Source organism: Camelus bactrianus, chromosome 28, assembly GCF_048773025.1.
Source record: "Camelus bactrianus isolate YW-2024 breed Bactrian camel chromosome 28, ASM4877302v1, whole genome shotgun sequence".
NCBI lineage: Eukaryota > Metazoa > Chordata > Mammalia > Artiodactyla > Camelidae > Camelus > Camelus bactrianus.
This window is the reverse complement of record NC_133566.1, coordinates 20,163,565-20,180,096: the sequence shown is the minus strand read 5'-3', so window position 1 is coordinate 20,180,096 and position 16,532 is coordinate 20,163,565. Positions and strand designations below refer to the sequence as shown.

At 44.4% G+C, this 16,532-nt stretch overlaps 1 protein-coding gene and 1 long non-coding RNA gene across 18 annotated transcripts in view; one reads left to right on the top strand and one right to left on the bottom strand.

The window, feature by feature from the left end:
- Nucleotides 1-16,532, bottom strand: part of LOC105072091 (uncharacterized) — a 120,508-nt gene that overhangs the window by 40,860 nt on the left and 63,116 nt on the right. Inside the window, exons 3-5 of one of the 17 annotated variants that reach the window (XR_012502987.1) lie at nucleotides 10,824-10,884; nucleotides 5,668-5,737; nucleotides 5,043-5,184 (exon numbers count right to left, since the gene is read on the bottom strand). The exons of 10 other annotated variants lie outside the window; for them this stretch is intronic. This is a non-coding gene — a long non-coding RNA (uncharacterized LOC105072091). Of the gene's footprint in view, nucleotides 1-922; nucleotides 1,054-5,042; nucleotides 5,185-5,667; nucleotides 5,738-10,823; nucleotides 10,885-16,532 lie in introns of those variants that run through there. 6 more of the 17 variants (XR_012502989.1, XR_012502986.1, XR_012502991.1 and 3 more) reach the window with 6 other exon arrangements.
- Nucleotides 1-16,532, top strand: part of DNAH6 (dynein axonemal heavy chain 6) — a 150,366-nt gene that overhangs the window by 124,587 nt on the left and 9,247 nt on the right. The window contains exons 65-72 of the mRNA XM_045519487.2: nucleotides 873-1,033; nucleotides 4,078-4,166; nucleotides 4,676-4,822; nucleotides 5,493-5,631; nucleotides 7,872-7,991; nucleotides 8,505-8,626; nucleotides 12,146-12,275; nucleotides 13,576-13,703. Coding sequence (XP_045375443.2) covers nucleotides 873-1,033; nucleotides 4,078-4,166; nucleotides 4,676-4,822; nucleotides 5,493-5,631; nucleotides 7,872-7,991; nucleotides 8,505-8,626; nucleotides 12,146-12,275; nucleotides 13,576-13,703 — 1,036 coding nt within the window. The remainder of the gene's footprint in view (nucleotides 1-872; nucleotides 1,034-4,077; nucleotides 4,167-4,675; nucleotides 4,823-5,492; nucleotides 5,632-7,871; nucleotides 7,992-8,504; nucleotides 8,627-12,145; nucleotides 12,276-13,575; nucleotides 13,704-16,532) is intronic.

Below are 16,532 nucleotides of genomic sequence, written 5' to 3'. Positions count from 1 at the left end.
ATACCAAAAGGACAGCTACGAGAATGCCTCTTGCAGCACTGTCTGTAATAGCTAAGACCAGAAATAGTCCAGTGTCCACCAAGAGCAGACGGGATGAGTGAACTGTGGTGTAAGCACCCAGCAGAGTGTTTTACAGCAGTGAAAGTGAACGGATGACAGTGACACACAATAACGTGAATCGACCTGTAAAAGTAACACTGACTTAACTGAAATACACCAAATACAAATACATATATATATTTGATTCACATACATGTATGATTTCACAGCTATAAATTCAAAAACAAGCAAAAATTAATCTATGGTGTTAGTATTCAAAATAAGGAAGGATATGGAATGGGAAGTTGCCAGTAATGTTTTCTTTTTCATCTTTTTTGTCCTGGGTGGTGGTCCAGGTGTCCATTCACTCTGGGAGAACTCATCAAGCCATACACTAATGATCTGTGTTCTTTTGTGTATATGTTAGACTTCAGTGTTTTCAAAAGGTTTTAAAAACCAGTCTATAGTGTTGGAAGTCAAGACAATGGGTGCCTTTGGGAAGGAGGAAGGGGAAACTGACTGAAGCAGAAAGGGGCACGGGGAGATGCCTCTGGAGTGTCGGCAGTTTCTCTTCTCAACCACAGATGTGCATTTGTGATAATTCACAGAACTGTGTATTTGTTTTTTTGCACTTTTCTGTCTATGTGTTATAGTAAAAAAAAATTTTTTTAAAACAAGAAAATAAGAAAAATACTTGCATGTCTATCAGAATGAGGATTTGAAATGTGTGCGTGTTCTAGGCAAGAGTCTACTATATTTACATTTCTTAATAGTTATGTTGCTTAAAAATAATAGAAACACCATTTTGTTATTGTTGTGGTTGTTCAATTCAGGGTGCAGTCGATCTCACTGGGGCAAGGGCAAGGACCCATTGCTGAAAAAATGATCAAAGATGCAATGAAATCAGGAAACTGGGTGTTTCTGCAAAACTGCCATCTTGCTGTCTCTTGGATGTTGGCAATGGAAGAGCTCATTAAAACCTTCACAGATCCAAGTATGTGGAGCACACAGCATCTGTATAAGAATACCATTTTTATGTGGCCTTTCTTATTGAATCTAACCCTTATAATAATTCTTTATTGTAGGAACTGTATTTCCCTATTTATTAAAAAGGAGAAATTTGAGCTCTAGAGGGGTTTAGTTAAGTTACAGAACCCAGATTCAAATAAAGATCTTCAGACTCCAAATTGAGGGTGTGAGCCGCTGGATCACAGCTGTTTCATGCTTCCTTCTGTGGGAGGCCGTTTGAATTCAAAGTGACTTTCATGTAGGCATGATAAAAAAGCAATAAAAAATGGCCAAGGACAAAACAAAAGGAAGTTAAATCTTTCACTACAAAATGAGAGAAGTTAAGGGAAAGAGTTTAAATTAGCACCATTTCTCTTAGTGTTTTACCACTTTTTAAGCCTCTGTCACCCACATGACAGTTAACCTTCACACGTGCCCCAGAGCCACACGCCCCCCACGGATGTGCCCGGCGTTAGCCATGGTTGCCACCACTAACTATGGTATCACCGCTGTCTTTCCCGCTGAAGAAAGCAGAGTGGAGCATAGAGAGAGGAAGTGGAGTTGGAATCGACTCATTTTTATAGGTTTAGTGTAAAAATAATTGAAGCCCTAGGGACTGTATATTGACCACTCTCCCAGGAGGCCATGGAGGAGAACCAGCAGCCTGCGACAGCCAGGGCCCTTTCTCTGGGGTCTTCCTTTGTGCCCTGCCCACAGAAGGTGTCCTGGGAAGGTGACACACAAGGTCTTGCAAATGACTTTCCTCATTGCCGCCTAGCAAGGTGAGGAGCTGCTCCTGTACAGAGGGGCCAGCCTGCACCAGTTACCAAGCCACAAGCGGGGCTTAGCGGCCTTCCCGCCAAGGCCCCTCACTCCCTGGTTCCCCCCGGCCCTGCCTGCTGCCAGCTGCTTCCATCAGGGATAAGGAGTCACTGGCGTCTCCCATCCAGAATCTCTACGCTTTCCACTCTCCGCAGTGCAAGTAAGAGACAGCCCTCTTCCTGCTGGGCCTGTGGCTTATTTCCATTCCAATAATTCAAGAAAAAATAACAAGCAGGTCTTTACCACTGCACAGGGTTCCCTGGTGATTAGGATTATGATTAAGAAAAAAACGCCAGGACAGCAGCTAAGAAGCAGTTTGCAGCAGTGGTGCTATGTGAGCCCCCAGCATGCGCACGCATCCTTCAGCTTCACGGGGACCTTGACAAGACCGTCGGCCGGCTCTGCAAGGAGGCTGCACGGGCTGTGGGAGCCAGCCGCAGTGGCTGGACTTTATGTGCTTAAGTGGATAGGAGAATCCTCTTCTGGCCCTTGTCACTGTCGTTTATTAACTTAACCCTCTGAGTTCTAATGTTTAACTTGAACCAGAAAAAAAATAAAACACAGGTAATAAGCTGAAGAGAGAAAATGAACAAGAGGAAAAAAGAGAGAAAAGAAGGAAAAAAAAACTTCTGGACTTGAAATTCTAAGACCTGAGTCAGGTTCAGCCCCCACCACTTCCTGACTTGTCCACATCACGCCTCTTCCCTGGGCCTGTTTCCCCAGCAATAAAATGACTACAGAGTCTCCTTGATAGAAGTTCCACACTAAGGTGATTGCTAAGATTCCATTCCAGCTCTAAACTTCTGTGATGTCTACGGAACAAGATTCTCGATGCTTTTGCAATTATAAGGGGAAAAGTGTTTTTAAAATGTTTCTCTAAACCTGGTCTTTTTCACTCTGGGGTTTTTGTTGTTGTTGTTGTTAATGAAATCATTAGCCCTAAGACTTAGATGATGTCTGACTTCTGTGCCCAATGGTTTTTACCATACAAGCCACTTCAGTGTCGCTGTAGAACTGCACTAGAATTAACTTTAATTTTGGCTATTTAACGTGAATTCAGATGACCAAGCCAAGAAGCATAAATTCAGCTTTAAGCTGCAGTCAGTCATTGACTAAATATTTGAGAACCTACTGGACACCGTGCACTGTTCCAGATGCTTAGGGTGTGTGTGTTGGTGAACAAAACCACCACAGACACGCGCCCTCATAGAGCTGACATGCTAGTGAGGAGAGACAGACAGACAGACCACAGAACAAGTAAGTAATGTGTACGATACGACAGAATGTGATCGGTGGCTTTGGCAAAAGTTAGAAGGAGGGTATGGAGGACCAGAAAAGCTGGGATGGACCGGGGCTGAGGAGGAAGGGTGGACGGCGGTTTTAAGTGGCGTGGTCTGGGTAGACCTCTTTGAGAAGGTGACGTTTGACCCAGAAATGAAGAAAGTGAGGGAGGCTAAGGGGAGGGCGCGCCAGGGAGGAGGAGCAGCTGGTGCTCAGGGCCGAGGAAGGGAGCAAGCTGAGGAGTTGGAGGAGAGCGTGGTGCCGAGAAACGCCCCTTCAGGTGAGGCCTGTGCCTTCCTGCGGCGGGAACAGTGGTTCTTCCCACCTTTGCTCTGCTCTCCTGAACCCAGGGTGGAGCTTGTTCCTTCCTGGGTTTTCAGTCCACAGCTTAGAAGGAAGCGACCTGACTTAAGTTCTTGATGCCACGCGTGCAGTCTCTCCGTGTCCCTGTCCCCTGAGTTCCCTCGGCAACTTCCCTGCACAAGGGAGTCCCTTTTTTCTCCCTTTTCTCTCTGGCATTTTCATGCAATTTGCCTTAAACTGAATGGCTAAAAAAAACAAGACAAACAAAACAACTAACGCCACTCGGTGAGCATAAACGCACTAACTGTCCTCCTTTTGCAGTGAAATGTTTCACAGTCCCAGGGGACGGTCCTTAACGTCCCTAACGAGAAAATCAACACGCTCCTGATCTCTCTCCTCAAATGCGCCAAGCCTGCCAAACTCGCCTGCGTGGAGAGCTTCTGTAAAGACTCCCCCATCTCTGTTTTAGAACATTCCACAACACAAAATACTTAAAATAGACAAGCAGTCTTTGAACAGAACTTACAGCCTGTTTTTTCACTATCCTATAATAATTATTTCTTCTGAAAAAGTGTTACTAAGAATTCAGCATTTTCCTTTTGTGTCGTTTTGTCTTTGAAACAGATGTTGTTATCAAGGACACCTTTCGACTTTTTTTAAGTTCCATGCCTAGCAATGCATTTCCTGTCACAGTTCTTCAAAACTCTGTCAAGGTACCGTACACACCTGGTCGGAACTGTGGGAAGTGACCGGCCTCGGGGCGCTCACCAAGCGGGTCCCGGGAGCCCGGGCCTGTGCAGGCCTGAGTCAGAGCCCGGGTGGCCGAGGCGGGGAGGTGGGAGGCAGTGTCCCTTCACCGGAGAGTGAGAGGGAGCCGATCTCCCACGCCCCTGCCCATCCCTGCGGGCCCTAGTGCTGCTGGCCGTTCAGCACGTCCCTCTTGCCCTCTGCAAGAGAACATCAAGCATGCAGAGGGATGAGACAGAACCCCATCCACAGTTAAGAGAATGTTCCAGCATCTGAGAGAAAGGCCTGCAAGTAGTATGGCTGCTGGGTGGCGGTGCTGGAAGTTTCCAGTGTATGGGGAGCCTCTGCGTATGAGTGCTCACCCAGGACCCGGGCTGCCTCCTCCCCGCCTGCCCCGTGCCATCCAGCAGAGCGCGGGCGAGGCCTCGCAAGCCGGTACAGCCACCCTCTCTGCCATGTGTGTGTCTAAACCCAGGTAACCAACGAGCCTCCGAAAGGTTTACGTGCAAATATCAGACGAGCATTTACTGAAATGACACCTTCATTTTTCGAAGAAAATATCCTTGGAAGAAAATGGAGACAAATAATATTCGGCATTTGTTTCTTTCATGCAATCATTCAGGTACACTCCATTTGCTTTTTAACAGAATTAAGAAGAAGCGTATTATGTTTTTAAAAAATCAGTCAATAAAAAGTAAGAATTAAATGAAAACTTACAGATGGACTTGTGAAATGCTGAGGGCCCTGTTCTGTCTGAACCCAAGTTGTCTCAGTCAGTCCCTGATCTCTGTCCGCCCCTTGCCTCGGGGTCTCCCAGCTCTGCCCCCCGGCTCTGCACTGACCTGAGGGGCACCACCGCCGGATGAGTGCAGAAGGGCAGATTCGAGAGCACAGCCCTGATCTCCTCAGCGGTGCTGGGCTCACAAAAGCGGCTTCCCCTCCAGCCTCTGCTTCTGAAACCGGTGGTTCCACTCTCTCACCTGCCTGCAGCCAGGTTTCAGGAGTGTTAATTATTTTACCGTAAAGAACAGTGGTTCTTTCAACAGGTCTGTCACCCTGTCACATGTCCAGTAATATCAGACTTCCTTTTGGGAAACTGGAGAGGGGCCAGCGTCGGCGGAAGAGGCGCCTGCCCTGTTTGCTGAACGCCTGGCTCAGGTTGAACTGCAAGGATTTTAGCCGATCTTGCAGGATGGGGGGGCCCAACCTGAACAGAAGCCTTTTAGTTTCCAATACTTTACACAGAATTAATTTTTATCAAATTGTAAGACCATTTTCATTTTCTATTCTAGGAGAGAAAGAAGTTTGGCCCTCTTGGTTGGAATATCTGCTATGAGTTTAACGACAGCGACAGAGAATGTGCTTTACTGAACCTCAACCTGTACTGTCACAAAGGAAAGATCCCCTGGGACGCGCTGACTTACATCACCGGTCAGTACGCCCACACGGCCGTCGGCTTGCACCCACCTGGCTTGTTCCAGGGTGGTGTCCTGATGGTCACCAAGGTGGTGATGGTGGTGAGGACTTCTGAGATTCCCTTTGAAAATACGAGACCATGATAAGAATATCATGAGACTATTTGCATATAGGAAATGGGGTAGATGTTTTCCCAAATAATAGCAGCAAACCCTTAGCTCTTGCCACGTGCCGAGTGCTGTTTTAAGTACTTCCCGTGAATTAACAGGTCTGACCCTCACAACAGCCCTGTCAGGGGAGGACCGTTACGTCCCCGATTTTACACATGAGGAAACCAAAGCACATGGTTTACAAGGGTGGAGCCAAGATTTAAACCCAGGCAGTCCAGCCTCCAGAATCTGTGCCGATGTAAAAACGCCTCTGCTTTGGAAAATGTTTTAAACAGACTTACCATCTGACCCAGCAATTCCATTCCACTCCTATGAATGTACCAGGGGACACGAAAACACATGTCCATACCAAAACTTGTACGTAAATATTCTTAACAGCATTATTCATAATAGCCCAGAAGTGGAAACAACCTGAATGTCTAGCAACTGGTATATGGATAAATAAATTGAGGTACAGCCATAGGATGTAATACGATTCCACCATAAGAAGGAATAAAGCTCTGATACACTCTACACTGTAGATGAACCTCAAAAACATTATGCTAAGAAAACGAAGCCAGACACGAATAACATATGTTGTATGATTTTGTTTATATGAAATTTCCAGAGAAGACAAATGTACAGACTGAAGGTAGCTTAGTGGCTGCATGTGGCTGGGGACAGAAATGGGCAGTGACTGCAAATGGGCACAAGGTTTTGGGGGGTGGGAGGGAAATGACAGAAATGTCCTAAAATTAGATCATGATGACGGTTACACAACTTTGTAAATTTACTAAAAACTATTTAATCACACGTGTACGTTTTATGTGACTTTTATGATTTTTAACTTATAGCTCATTAAAAATGTTTAAAAAGAAAACAATGGGAGTAAAAAGGCAATGCCTTATCCAGGCAGTAACATTGGCCAGTGGTGGGGTTTGAGGCAGTCACTTAAGGATGAATGCAGAAAATATTGATTTGTTCTACTGTATAAATGCTGGACTATAACTCAATTAAAAAAATGTTTAAAAATAAATAAATAAATAGAAAAAAATGCTGGAAATACAAGGTGACATGGTCCCTGCCTACCAAAGGCTCAGGGGGTGGAGATAGTAAATTATAATGTGATGTGACAGCTGCCAAGACCAAAGTGTATGCGGTGGGAATTGAGAAGGAGCAGGAGGGAAGACAGACACCGGTCAGGACACTGCTATCTTGGAAGAAGTCAATTATTGAGGTTTCAAATACAAATAACCTCCTCTCAACCAAACATCTCAGCTTGAAAGACAAGGAAGGGAAAAAAAATCTTCTTGACATAGTGGAAAAGATGGAGATGAGAATGGATGAACAGTTAAAGGGTGCAGAAGTGGAGCATCTCAGTGTCACAGGCAGAATCCTTCTGCGAGCACTACGGAGGTGAAGAACGAGTTGTAGCAATGGGTCTAGAATTTTTCCAAGGAGTTAGATCAGCAAGACAATCGTTCCTACTTGTGATTTTCGGGTGAAATGGAACGCAAGTTCTCTGTGGAAAATGAGAGATGGGACACATCAATAAATGTTAATTCCCCGTAACGCATTTTCTGTGAGGCGACTTATGTCTTTCACCATGGAGCTATCTTTCCTCCTTAGCTTAGTGTCAGTCATTTATAGGGTACGTATGGAGTTTGAATGCCGTGTTGTGTTTTGGTTCCATTTAGCTCTCTGGCCCGCAAAAAACACAGCGCTTCATGGCAAGGACGTGTGTTTTAGAACTCAGTCAGTGATGGGATAAGACCCAAAACCAGTATTTTTGAAGCAAAAAAAAAAACAAAACAAAACCAGGAAGAAGGAAGAAAAATGTAAATAGAGCTCAGTGGCTTCAGTTTCAGTTATTTGGGAAAAGCAAAATAATTAGGGTAGAGCACACATACTAGATTTTTTTCCTGCTTTTTAAAAATTGACTTTGACTATCTTTGGGTGGGGGGTGCAGTGGAAGGAACCTCAAATGTGCTGTTTCCACTGTCAGTACCAAATACATGTGTATATAAATAAAGCTATTAGAATGTGGGTATGCATGTCAATTAAAAACAAACAATAATACGTTTTTAAATGCAAACTCCTTCGCAGGTGAAATTACATATGGAGGCAGAGTCACAGACACGTGGGATCAAAGATGCCTCCGCACGGTCCTGAAAAGGTTTTTTTCTCCTGAAACGTTACAAGAGAATTATAAATATTCTGAATCAGGTGAGTGACTTTTCAACATTACGGGAAAGACTTTTTCCAAGAAGTCGTTGACAGCTGTACACCCAGGAGCCCTGTGTGTCCTCACAGCCCAGGCCCTGCGCCACCTTCAAAGCTGGTTTGGTTCTAAGAGTACAAAGAATACCAATTGTGCAATAACCACTTTGAATTATTTCTGTTCTAAAATGGGCTGTATTCCGTCTAAATGTGTTTTCCAAGTTATATAAATTCGGGGCCCTTAATCAGGAACTCTTTTCAGCAGCACATCCCTGGATTCTCAGAATCTTGAAATGTGCTCGAGGAAACACCCCCGAAAGGTTAGGACACTAATCAGATGCTAAAGGCCTCAAGGAAAGAAACTAGGCGCAGAAGTGAAAGCGAGAGGCTTGGGGAAAACCATCCCCTTTTCTATGTGAGGCAGCTGATTATAGCCGCTGTCTAAACAGGCAGAGAAGTACCAAACTTGGCGGGACTCAAAAGCTAAGACAGAACTGCCTTCTGTGTTTTCCTTAACAGGCATCTATTTTGCCCCCGTGGCTGACAGCCTGCAAGAGTTTAAAGACTACATTGAAAACCTGCCTTTGATAGATGACCCGGAAATATTTGGAATGCATGAAAATGCCAATCTCGTTTTCCAGGTACGTGACCTTTCAACGTAAAATACATGTTTATATTGTGTGTCTGAGCCAGATACGTCAGTAGTCACCTCACTAGTTCTGTGAATTATAATATTCTTACATAAACAAACACGGCAGCCTGGGGAGAGAGACTAGAGAACTGCGCACAGGTTTTTTTACTGCTTCAGCCTACACGGTCTGCATTCGGCTCACGCTTCATTGGCCAGAACAGTCAGGTGGCCCACCCGTCTGCAGTGATGCAAAAAAGCGCAGTCTTTGCCTGCCCTAACGGGGGGCAACTGGGAAGGGTGCTCACTGCAAGTCTCCACCTCAGTTACTACCATAGGCAGTAATACCAGGCTGGCCGCACTAAGTGTTTCAAGACTTTCATCCAACTAAGAAGTCAAGAATTAAAATGGAAAAGTCATAATATTAAATGACAGGCAGTGAGCAAGGACACCAAACTATTTAACCATGGCATTTAGTAAAAAGCTCTACATATGTGTTTAAGACCTAATGACTATGTCAAAAGTCATGTTTGAAAGAATGTCTGTGATGTAAAATAGACAATCAAGATCTAAAATCCCAGGTTCTGAACTCTTTTCTCAAGTAAGTGGATGATGAGTGTTGTGACTGGTATAAAGAAATACCTCTAAGAGGTTTCAACAAATATACATGAGAAGATACCATGTTTCTGAATAAAAGAAAAATCTAGAAAAATTGAGACTATTTAACTGACCTTGGAATGGAAATTTCTAAGCATGAAAAGCATTTGAAACATAATTCACGTAAGAAAGAGCCAACAGGTGTGACTACATCAAAAAAGTCATAAGAAAATTTTAAGAACAAATGACAAAGTGAAACATTTTTGAAACAAACAACAACAAAACAGAAAAAGAAAAAGTTAACCATCCACATATGGGGAATTTTCCAAGTTAGACCATATGTCATACCCCAAATTAATCATCAATTAAAGTTTAAAAGATGAGTAACATACAAATTATCTTCTCCGACTACAATGGGATAAACTTAGAAATCAATAAAGCTATAGTAATCAAAACAGTGTTGGCACTGCATGAAGACGGGCATACAGATCAGCAGAGTAGAACAGAGAGTTCAGAAATAAAGCCTCACATATATGGTCAGATGATTTTTGACAGGGGTGCCAAGACCATTCAATGGGGAAAAGACAGTCTTTTCCACAAATGGTGCCTGGAAGGCTGGATATCCATATACAAAAGAATGAAGTTGGACCTTTACTTAACACCACATACAAAAATTAACTCAAAATGGATCAAAGACCTTAATATACGACCTAAAAATATAAAACTCTTAGAAGAAAACATAGGACAAAAGCTTCATGACACTAGATTTGGCAATGATTTCTTGGATATGACACTAAAGGCAGAAATAACAAGAGAAAAAACAGACAAACTGGACTTCATGAAAATGTTTAAATTTTGTGCAGCAAAAGATACTATCAACAGAGTAAAAAGACAACCCACAAAATGGGAGAAAATATTCTAAATGACATACTTGATAAGAGATTGGTATCCAGAATGAAGAGAACTCCCAAAACTCAACAGCCAAAGATCAAAACCAGTTCAAAAATGGGCAAAGGACTTGAATATACATTCTTCCAAAGAAGATAAATAAATGGCCAATAGTACATGAAAAGATGCTCGATATCACTAATCTTTAGTGAAATGCAGATCCAGTCTACTGTGTGTGACACCACCTCACACCCACTAGGATGGCTGCTGTCAAAGTAACAGAAATCAACAAGTGTTGGTAAGGATGTGGAGAAACTGGAACCCTTGTGCCCTGTTGATGGGAGTGTAAAATGGTACAGCTATTATGGAAAACAGTATGGTAATTCCTCAAAAAAATTTTAAATAGACTTACTGTATGATCCAGCAATTCCACTTCTGGGTTTATATGCAAAAGAATCGAAAGCAGGGACACACACACAGTTATTTGCACACCCATGTTCACAGCAGCACTGCTGACAATAGCTAAACCATGGAAGCAACCCAAGTGTCCATCAACAGATGAATGGATAAGCAAAAGACAGTGTATACATACTGTGGAATATTATTCAGCCTTTAAAAGGAAGGAAATTCTGTAACATGCTACAACATGAATACATTTTGAGGACAGGACACTAAGTGAAATAATCCAGTCACGTAAAAAAAAAATACTGTATAATTCCACTTACATGAGGTATTTAGAGCCGTCAAAATCTTGGCGACAGAAAGTAGAGTGGTGCTTGCCTGGGGCTGGAGAGAGGAGGGAGTGAGGGGTTATTGTTGAATGAGTACAGAGTTTCAGTCTTACAAGAGGAAAAGAATTACAGAGATGGATAGTGGTGATGGTTGCACAACATTATTAATGTATTTAATACCACTGAATTGTACACTTAAAAATAGTTAAGATAGCAAATTTTATGTTATGTGTATTTTACCACTAGAAAAAAAGTTAATTATCCTTATTATAGAATTATCTCTTATAAATCAATAAAAAACATTAAAAAATCAAAAATGTACAAAATTTATAGATAATTCATAGACATAATACAGGCAGCCAACAAACTTTTTTTTTAATGTTTGACTCTAATAATCCTCAAAGAAGTGCAAACCAATGAAAAACCATCTTTTTGCCTGTTAAATCAGAAACACACAGATGGGCATATAAGTGATACAGTGTTGCTAGAGGTCAATATAGTGACGTACAGTTTTAAACTATTTCTTTGGTAATGTATCATTTAAAGAAGTTAAATGATAGTGGAGGAAATTCATATACAGATATTCTATTCAGAGTTCTAAAAAACAAAAGGCATGTCCAAAAAGTAAATAAACTATTAACTACTGTGTGTTCATACCACTAAGTATTGTACACTTAGAGCATGACTCACAAGGCTTTTGAGTGATACGAGAAAATGTTCATGAAACTGAAAAAGAACGAATACTACATACGTTTTATGGGCTCATTTTTTAAACTACATGCACATATACAGAGAAGATGTCCCAGGGCATCGGGTGTGGTAGGGTTGTAAGTATCACTAGAAAGCAAGATTGTGGATTATTTTTCTTTATGCGTTTCTATGTTTTCCACATTTTCAATAATAAGCCATTGTACTTTTCTAATTGAGAAAAATGTTATTTAAATTAAAGTATGTTCTAAAGCTGAATTGTCATTATTTCTTCACTTTCGTAACTGCCTTTTAAATAATTAGCCAAAAATTGTTTAATGATTTTTTTACTGCGGGAAAACACATATAACATAAAATTTATCATTTTAACCGTCTTTGAGTACACAGTTCAATGGCATTCAGTACCTTCACATTGTTGTTTAACCAAAAATGTTTACATATGATACTGACAGCTATTGAGCACATTTTACCAACTCTGTCTTCAGTATAAAAAATAAAATTTCCTTGTTTTTGGCCACTGCCATTATTTCTGTAATAAGCTATGTGTGCTGCAAAATTATTTTTGAGAACTAGGGTCTTCACTGTTCTGTCTCTTCTCGCCATTACAGTACAAAGAGACCAGCACTTTAATCAACACCATACTGGAGGTTCAGCCACGGTCATCTTCTGGTGGAGCAGGAAAGAGCAATGATGAAATTGTCCAAGAACTCGTTGCTTCTGTCCAGACCAGAGTTCCAGGTAGTAAATAACTGCTGGCCTCTGTGTATCGAGGGACTTTGAGGAATAAACTCAGAGAGCTGAGTGAGAAGCAGGTGTCCAGATCTCCACTTCCAGAAGCACTAGGGGCAAGTTAGTTTCCAGCCCAATGAAACTTTAACCAGACATTTTCTGGAGCTTCCTAATGTCCCTAGACCTGAGCTGTCCAAGACAGTAGCCACCAGCCACATGTGGCTGCTTAAACTTAAATTTAAATTAAATTAAATTTAAAATTCATGTCCTCAGTTGCATGAGCTGCCCTTCAAGTGCTGCCACATGGAACAACACAGATAGAGAACAATTCCAACAGTAAAACGTTCTGTTGGACAGCCCTGCCCTAGAAGCCACTTCACTTTTTTCCCTCCGTTCAAGGGAAGTGGCTAAATTATTTCACCCTGTTTTCTGGTGAGTTAAGGAATCTTCCTGAATAACCACAGAAATCCACTTTCGTACTTTTCCTAGAGTGACTGTGTACTTAGATTTCTTAATCTGTCATTCATGGTTGGAAGAGATGTCATTATAGGAAAAGAAGCTAAGGTAGGGGAAAAAAACTGAGTGAAATAATGAACTGTGTTCCTCTCTCTCCTCACAATACTGACACCGAATAAATGGGTTTTTCCCTCCCACTAAGCAATTCTCCAACTCCCTGGACACCAACTGGCTGTTAAACAATTGAATGATGACACTGACGACCCAGAGTTGGCACAGACCCCGCGGGTTAGGTCGCACAAGGCTGCCCCCACTTCGGATGCCAGTTACAAGTCCCAGGTTGTAACCGGACCTTCTGACCAACCAGCTATAAACCGAGGATTCCCACAGCCCCCTTTGTGGGTTCAGTCATTGTCTAGAACTCACAGAAATCGGGGAAACAGTTAATTACATTCACCAGCTTATTTTAAAGGGTATAACAAAGGATAAAGATAAACAGCCAGATAAAGACGTTCACGGGGCGAAGTCCAGAAAAGTCCAACCCCACTCTCCTAGACGCAGTGCAGGTGTGAGGGGAGAGTGCGGCTTGCGGACCTCGCATACACACGAGGCGGAGAAGACTTAGGGTCCCGGGCACCTCTGGTCTCAGGGACATCCCTCGTCGACCAGGTCGCTGCCTGTCCTGCGAGCACGGGCCACTGAAGTCTGCACGGCCTGACCCCCATTCAGCCCAGGCCCAGAGACAGGAGAAGGTGGCTTTCAGGAAAGTTAAGATAAGTGCGTTCCAGCAGCGATGTTATGAGGCCAGAAGTCAGTGATGACTGATCTGACGAATCAGCCGTGTGTGTTTCAGAAACCCTGGAAATGGAGAGTGCGTCCGAGAGCCTTTTCATCAAGGATCCTCAAGGACGCCTCAACTCCCTGACCACTGTCCTTGGACAAGAAGTGGACCGGTTCAACAGCCTGCTGAAGCTGATACGCGTATGAGCGGTCGCTGCCCCCACTGCTGCTGGCTGGCAGAGCCTTAGAGATCACATAACAATGTGCCTTTTTCCACTGCCACCCCTCCAACATCCCCACCTGGCTGTGCTGACAGCTCTTCAAGCCCAGCTTGTCTCAAGCGGAATTCACCCTCCTCTGACTGGTCTGGACTCCCCTCTCCAGTCATGGCGTAGTGGTGAACACGGCACACGACAGATCCCCAGTCCCCTCATAACCCTGACCTGCACCCTCAGAAATTACCACTGACTCCCTAGAAATTTGACCAGGGACCTAAGCACGCAGTTAAGAGAGGTTCCATGCTTGTTCCTGGTGTCTGGCTTGCATTTAATAACAGTCTTTATGAAGATCCTGAAAACCTGAGTTTCTCACAGTGCGGGTCACAGAACAGCTGCGTTAGGATCCACTCTGCTGCGTGTCCGAATGTGGACTCCCTGACTCCACTCCAGACCCACTGAGTTAGCATTCCTTGAGGAATCCCCGGGAATGAGAGTTTTAAATAAGCTCCCCCAGATGATTTCACTGCAACTCAAATTTGAGAACAACTGTTTGGACCTTTGCCTTATGCTCAGGAATACTTTCTGGGTGGCCCTGACTTTCTAACGGTGGCTAAGCGACTTCCTGGTTTCTCCATGCATAGCTTTGATAAGGGAAACTATTAGAGCCCAAATATTAAGCATTAACAGGGAAAATCTTACTGCCAAGCAGGGAACCAAATACCCTGCAAAGAAACAAGGCTCAGTGGTAAGACGAGGGAGGACAGCTGGGGTAGGTCCTTCAAAGTCAAGGACCATCTGCCCCCCATTAGGAAAGCAGTCTCCGAGTGTCCCGGCTGGCTGGCAGTACCCAGGCTGGTGGGGCAGCGGGGCCCTGGGTCTGCTGAGTATGTGAAGTCCTCACCTTGGGACTGTGGCATTTAGTTAGGTAAATGCCCCTGTCAGCAGGCCAGGTAGCCAGCACAGGGCTTATCACCTTCTGCACCGAATGAGTCGGTATAGATCACACTGCTGTGATAAAGGTCCCCCAAATACAGTGGCCAAAATAAGACAAATCCACTTCTCTCTCATCGAACAGCCCAGAGGGAAGCCACATCTAGCCGTGTCTAGGGCAGTGGTTAGTCCTGCTCTGTGAGCTCATCCAGGAACCCAGCCGGAGGGCTGGCTCTCCCAGCCTCAGTGGGTAGCTTCCACTTCCGGGACTAAGGTGGCTGTTCCAACTGTCCCCTTTTACCACCCACTGGGACAGGGGAAAGGGAGGGCCAAGGGAGAGCAGTTTCCAAAAAAAATGTGATCCAGAAGTTGCATCCATTTTTTTTTTCTTGTGTCCCATTAGCCAAAACTTGGTCACAGGGCAACATCCCAGCTGCAGGGGTGGCTGGGAAATGCGGTCGCTGTGTTAGATGCTCTGTGCCCAGCTGAAACTAAGAGGGTACTGTTGTTCAAAGAGGAGACGGATGCTGCTCAGCTCTTGCCTCTTCCACATCATGGCCTTTCCCCCACTTAAAGATGGACAAGTCAAGTGTCAATTCCTCACCAAAGTCTTCCCAGAACACCAGCCCTGCCCTCCACCACCAGATGACAGGAGCCCCTTCTCAGGGCTCCACCCTTCAGGGGTCTGCGTCCGTCACTGTATGTGTGTACAACGTACCACCCTGCTTTGTGATTACTCGTCCATGAGTCTGGCTCCCCCAGTAGGCAGTGAACTTGAAGAGAAGGGAACTAGCGCATTAACCATCTCTGGTTCCCCTGGGCCCGACACACACTAAATCTTCCAGGAAGATCTGAATGTGCAGGTGAACGAATGGGTCACTTCTTCTGGTCAAACAGTAATGTCCACCACTAACGGAAGAATCCCCCCGAAGGAAGCAGAAGGGCGCGGAGCGGGGGGAGCAGCAGGCGGCGAGGCCCCCGGGAACCTCGGCAGGGCCCTCCCCCGGGCCTGCCCCGCACCGGCTCTGCCCCGCCTCAGCCCCACCTCACCCGGGGGCCGCAGGGACGCCGTCGTGCTGAGCTCCCCCTCCTCCAGATGGGTCCAGAGCTGGGAGGCAGGGCGGGCTCCGCTGAAGGCGTGCGCGTGGTGGCCGCTCCTCTGTGTGCGTTTAGCAGCCCTCGGAGGCCCTGGCGGCCTGGTCTCCCCGTCTCTGACGTGCATCCTCCCCGCATTTCAGACAAGGCTTCTGCTGCCTTTCTCCACTTTTTAGCATCTAAGGTCGACTGCTGTTCTGGCTCCGGCTGGGAGCCTCTTTCCTGAGCTCTGCTGCAAATGGTCCCTCAGCTCCTAAGGGCGAATCGAATTAAAACTCTTTCCTACCACTGCCTCTTGTGAAAAGAGGTGGGGACAGGGGGCCAGCCCCACGAAGGAACAGAAGCGTGACTAGCCCTGTTTCATCCTGTCTCGAGAACTATTTACCCGTGGTCCTGGCACTTTTTTTACATTTGTTTATTGAGTTATAGTCAGTTTACAATGCTGTGCCAAATTCCAGTGAAGAGCACGATTTTTCAGTTATACATGAACATACATGTATTCATGGTCACATTTTTTTCTCTGTGAGCTACCACAGATCTTGTATATATTTCCCTGTGCTATACAGTATAATCTTATCTATTCTGTATATGCCTGTCAGTATCTACAAATTTTGAAATCCCAGTCTGTCCCTTCCCACTCCCCTCCCCCTTGGCAACCACAAGTTTGTATTCTATGAGTTTGTTTCTGTTTTGTATTTATGTTGTTTTCTTTTTTTTGATTCCACATATGAGCGATCTCATATGGTATTTTTCTTTCTCTTTCCGGCTTACTTCACTTAGAATGACA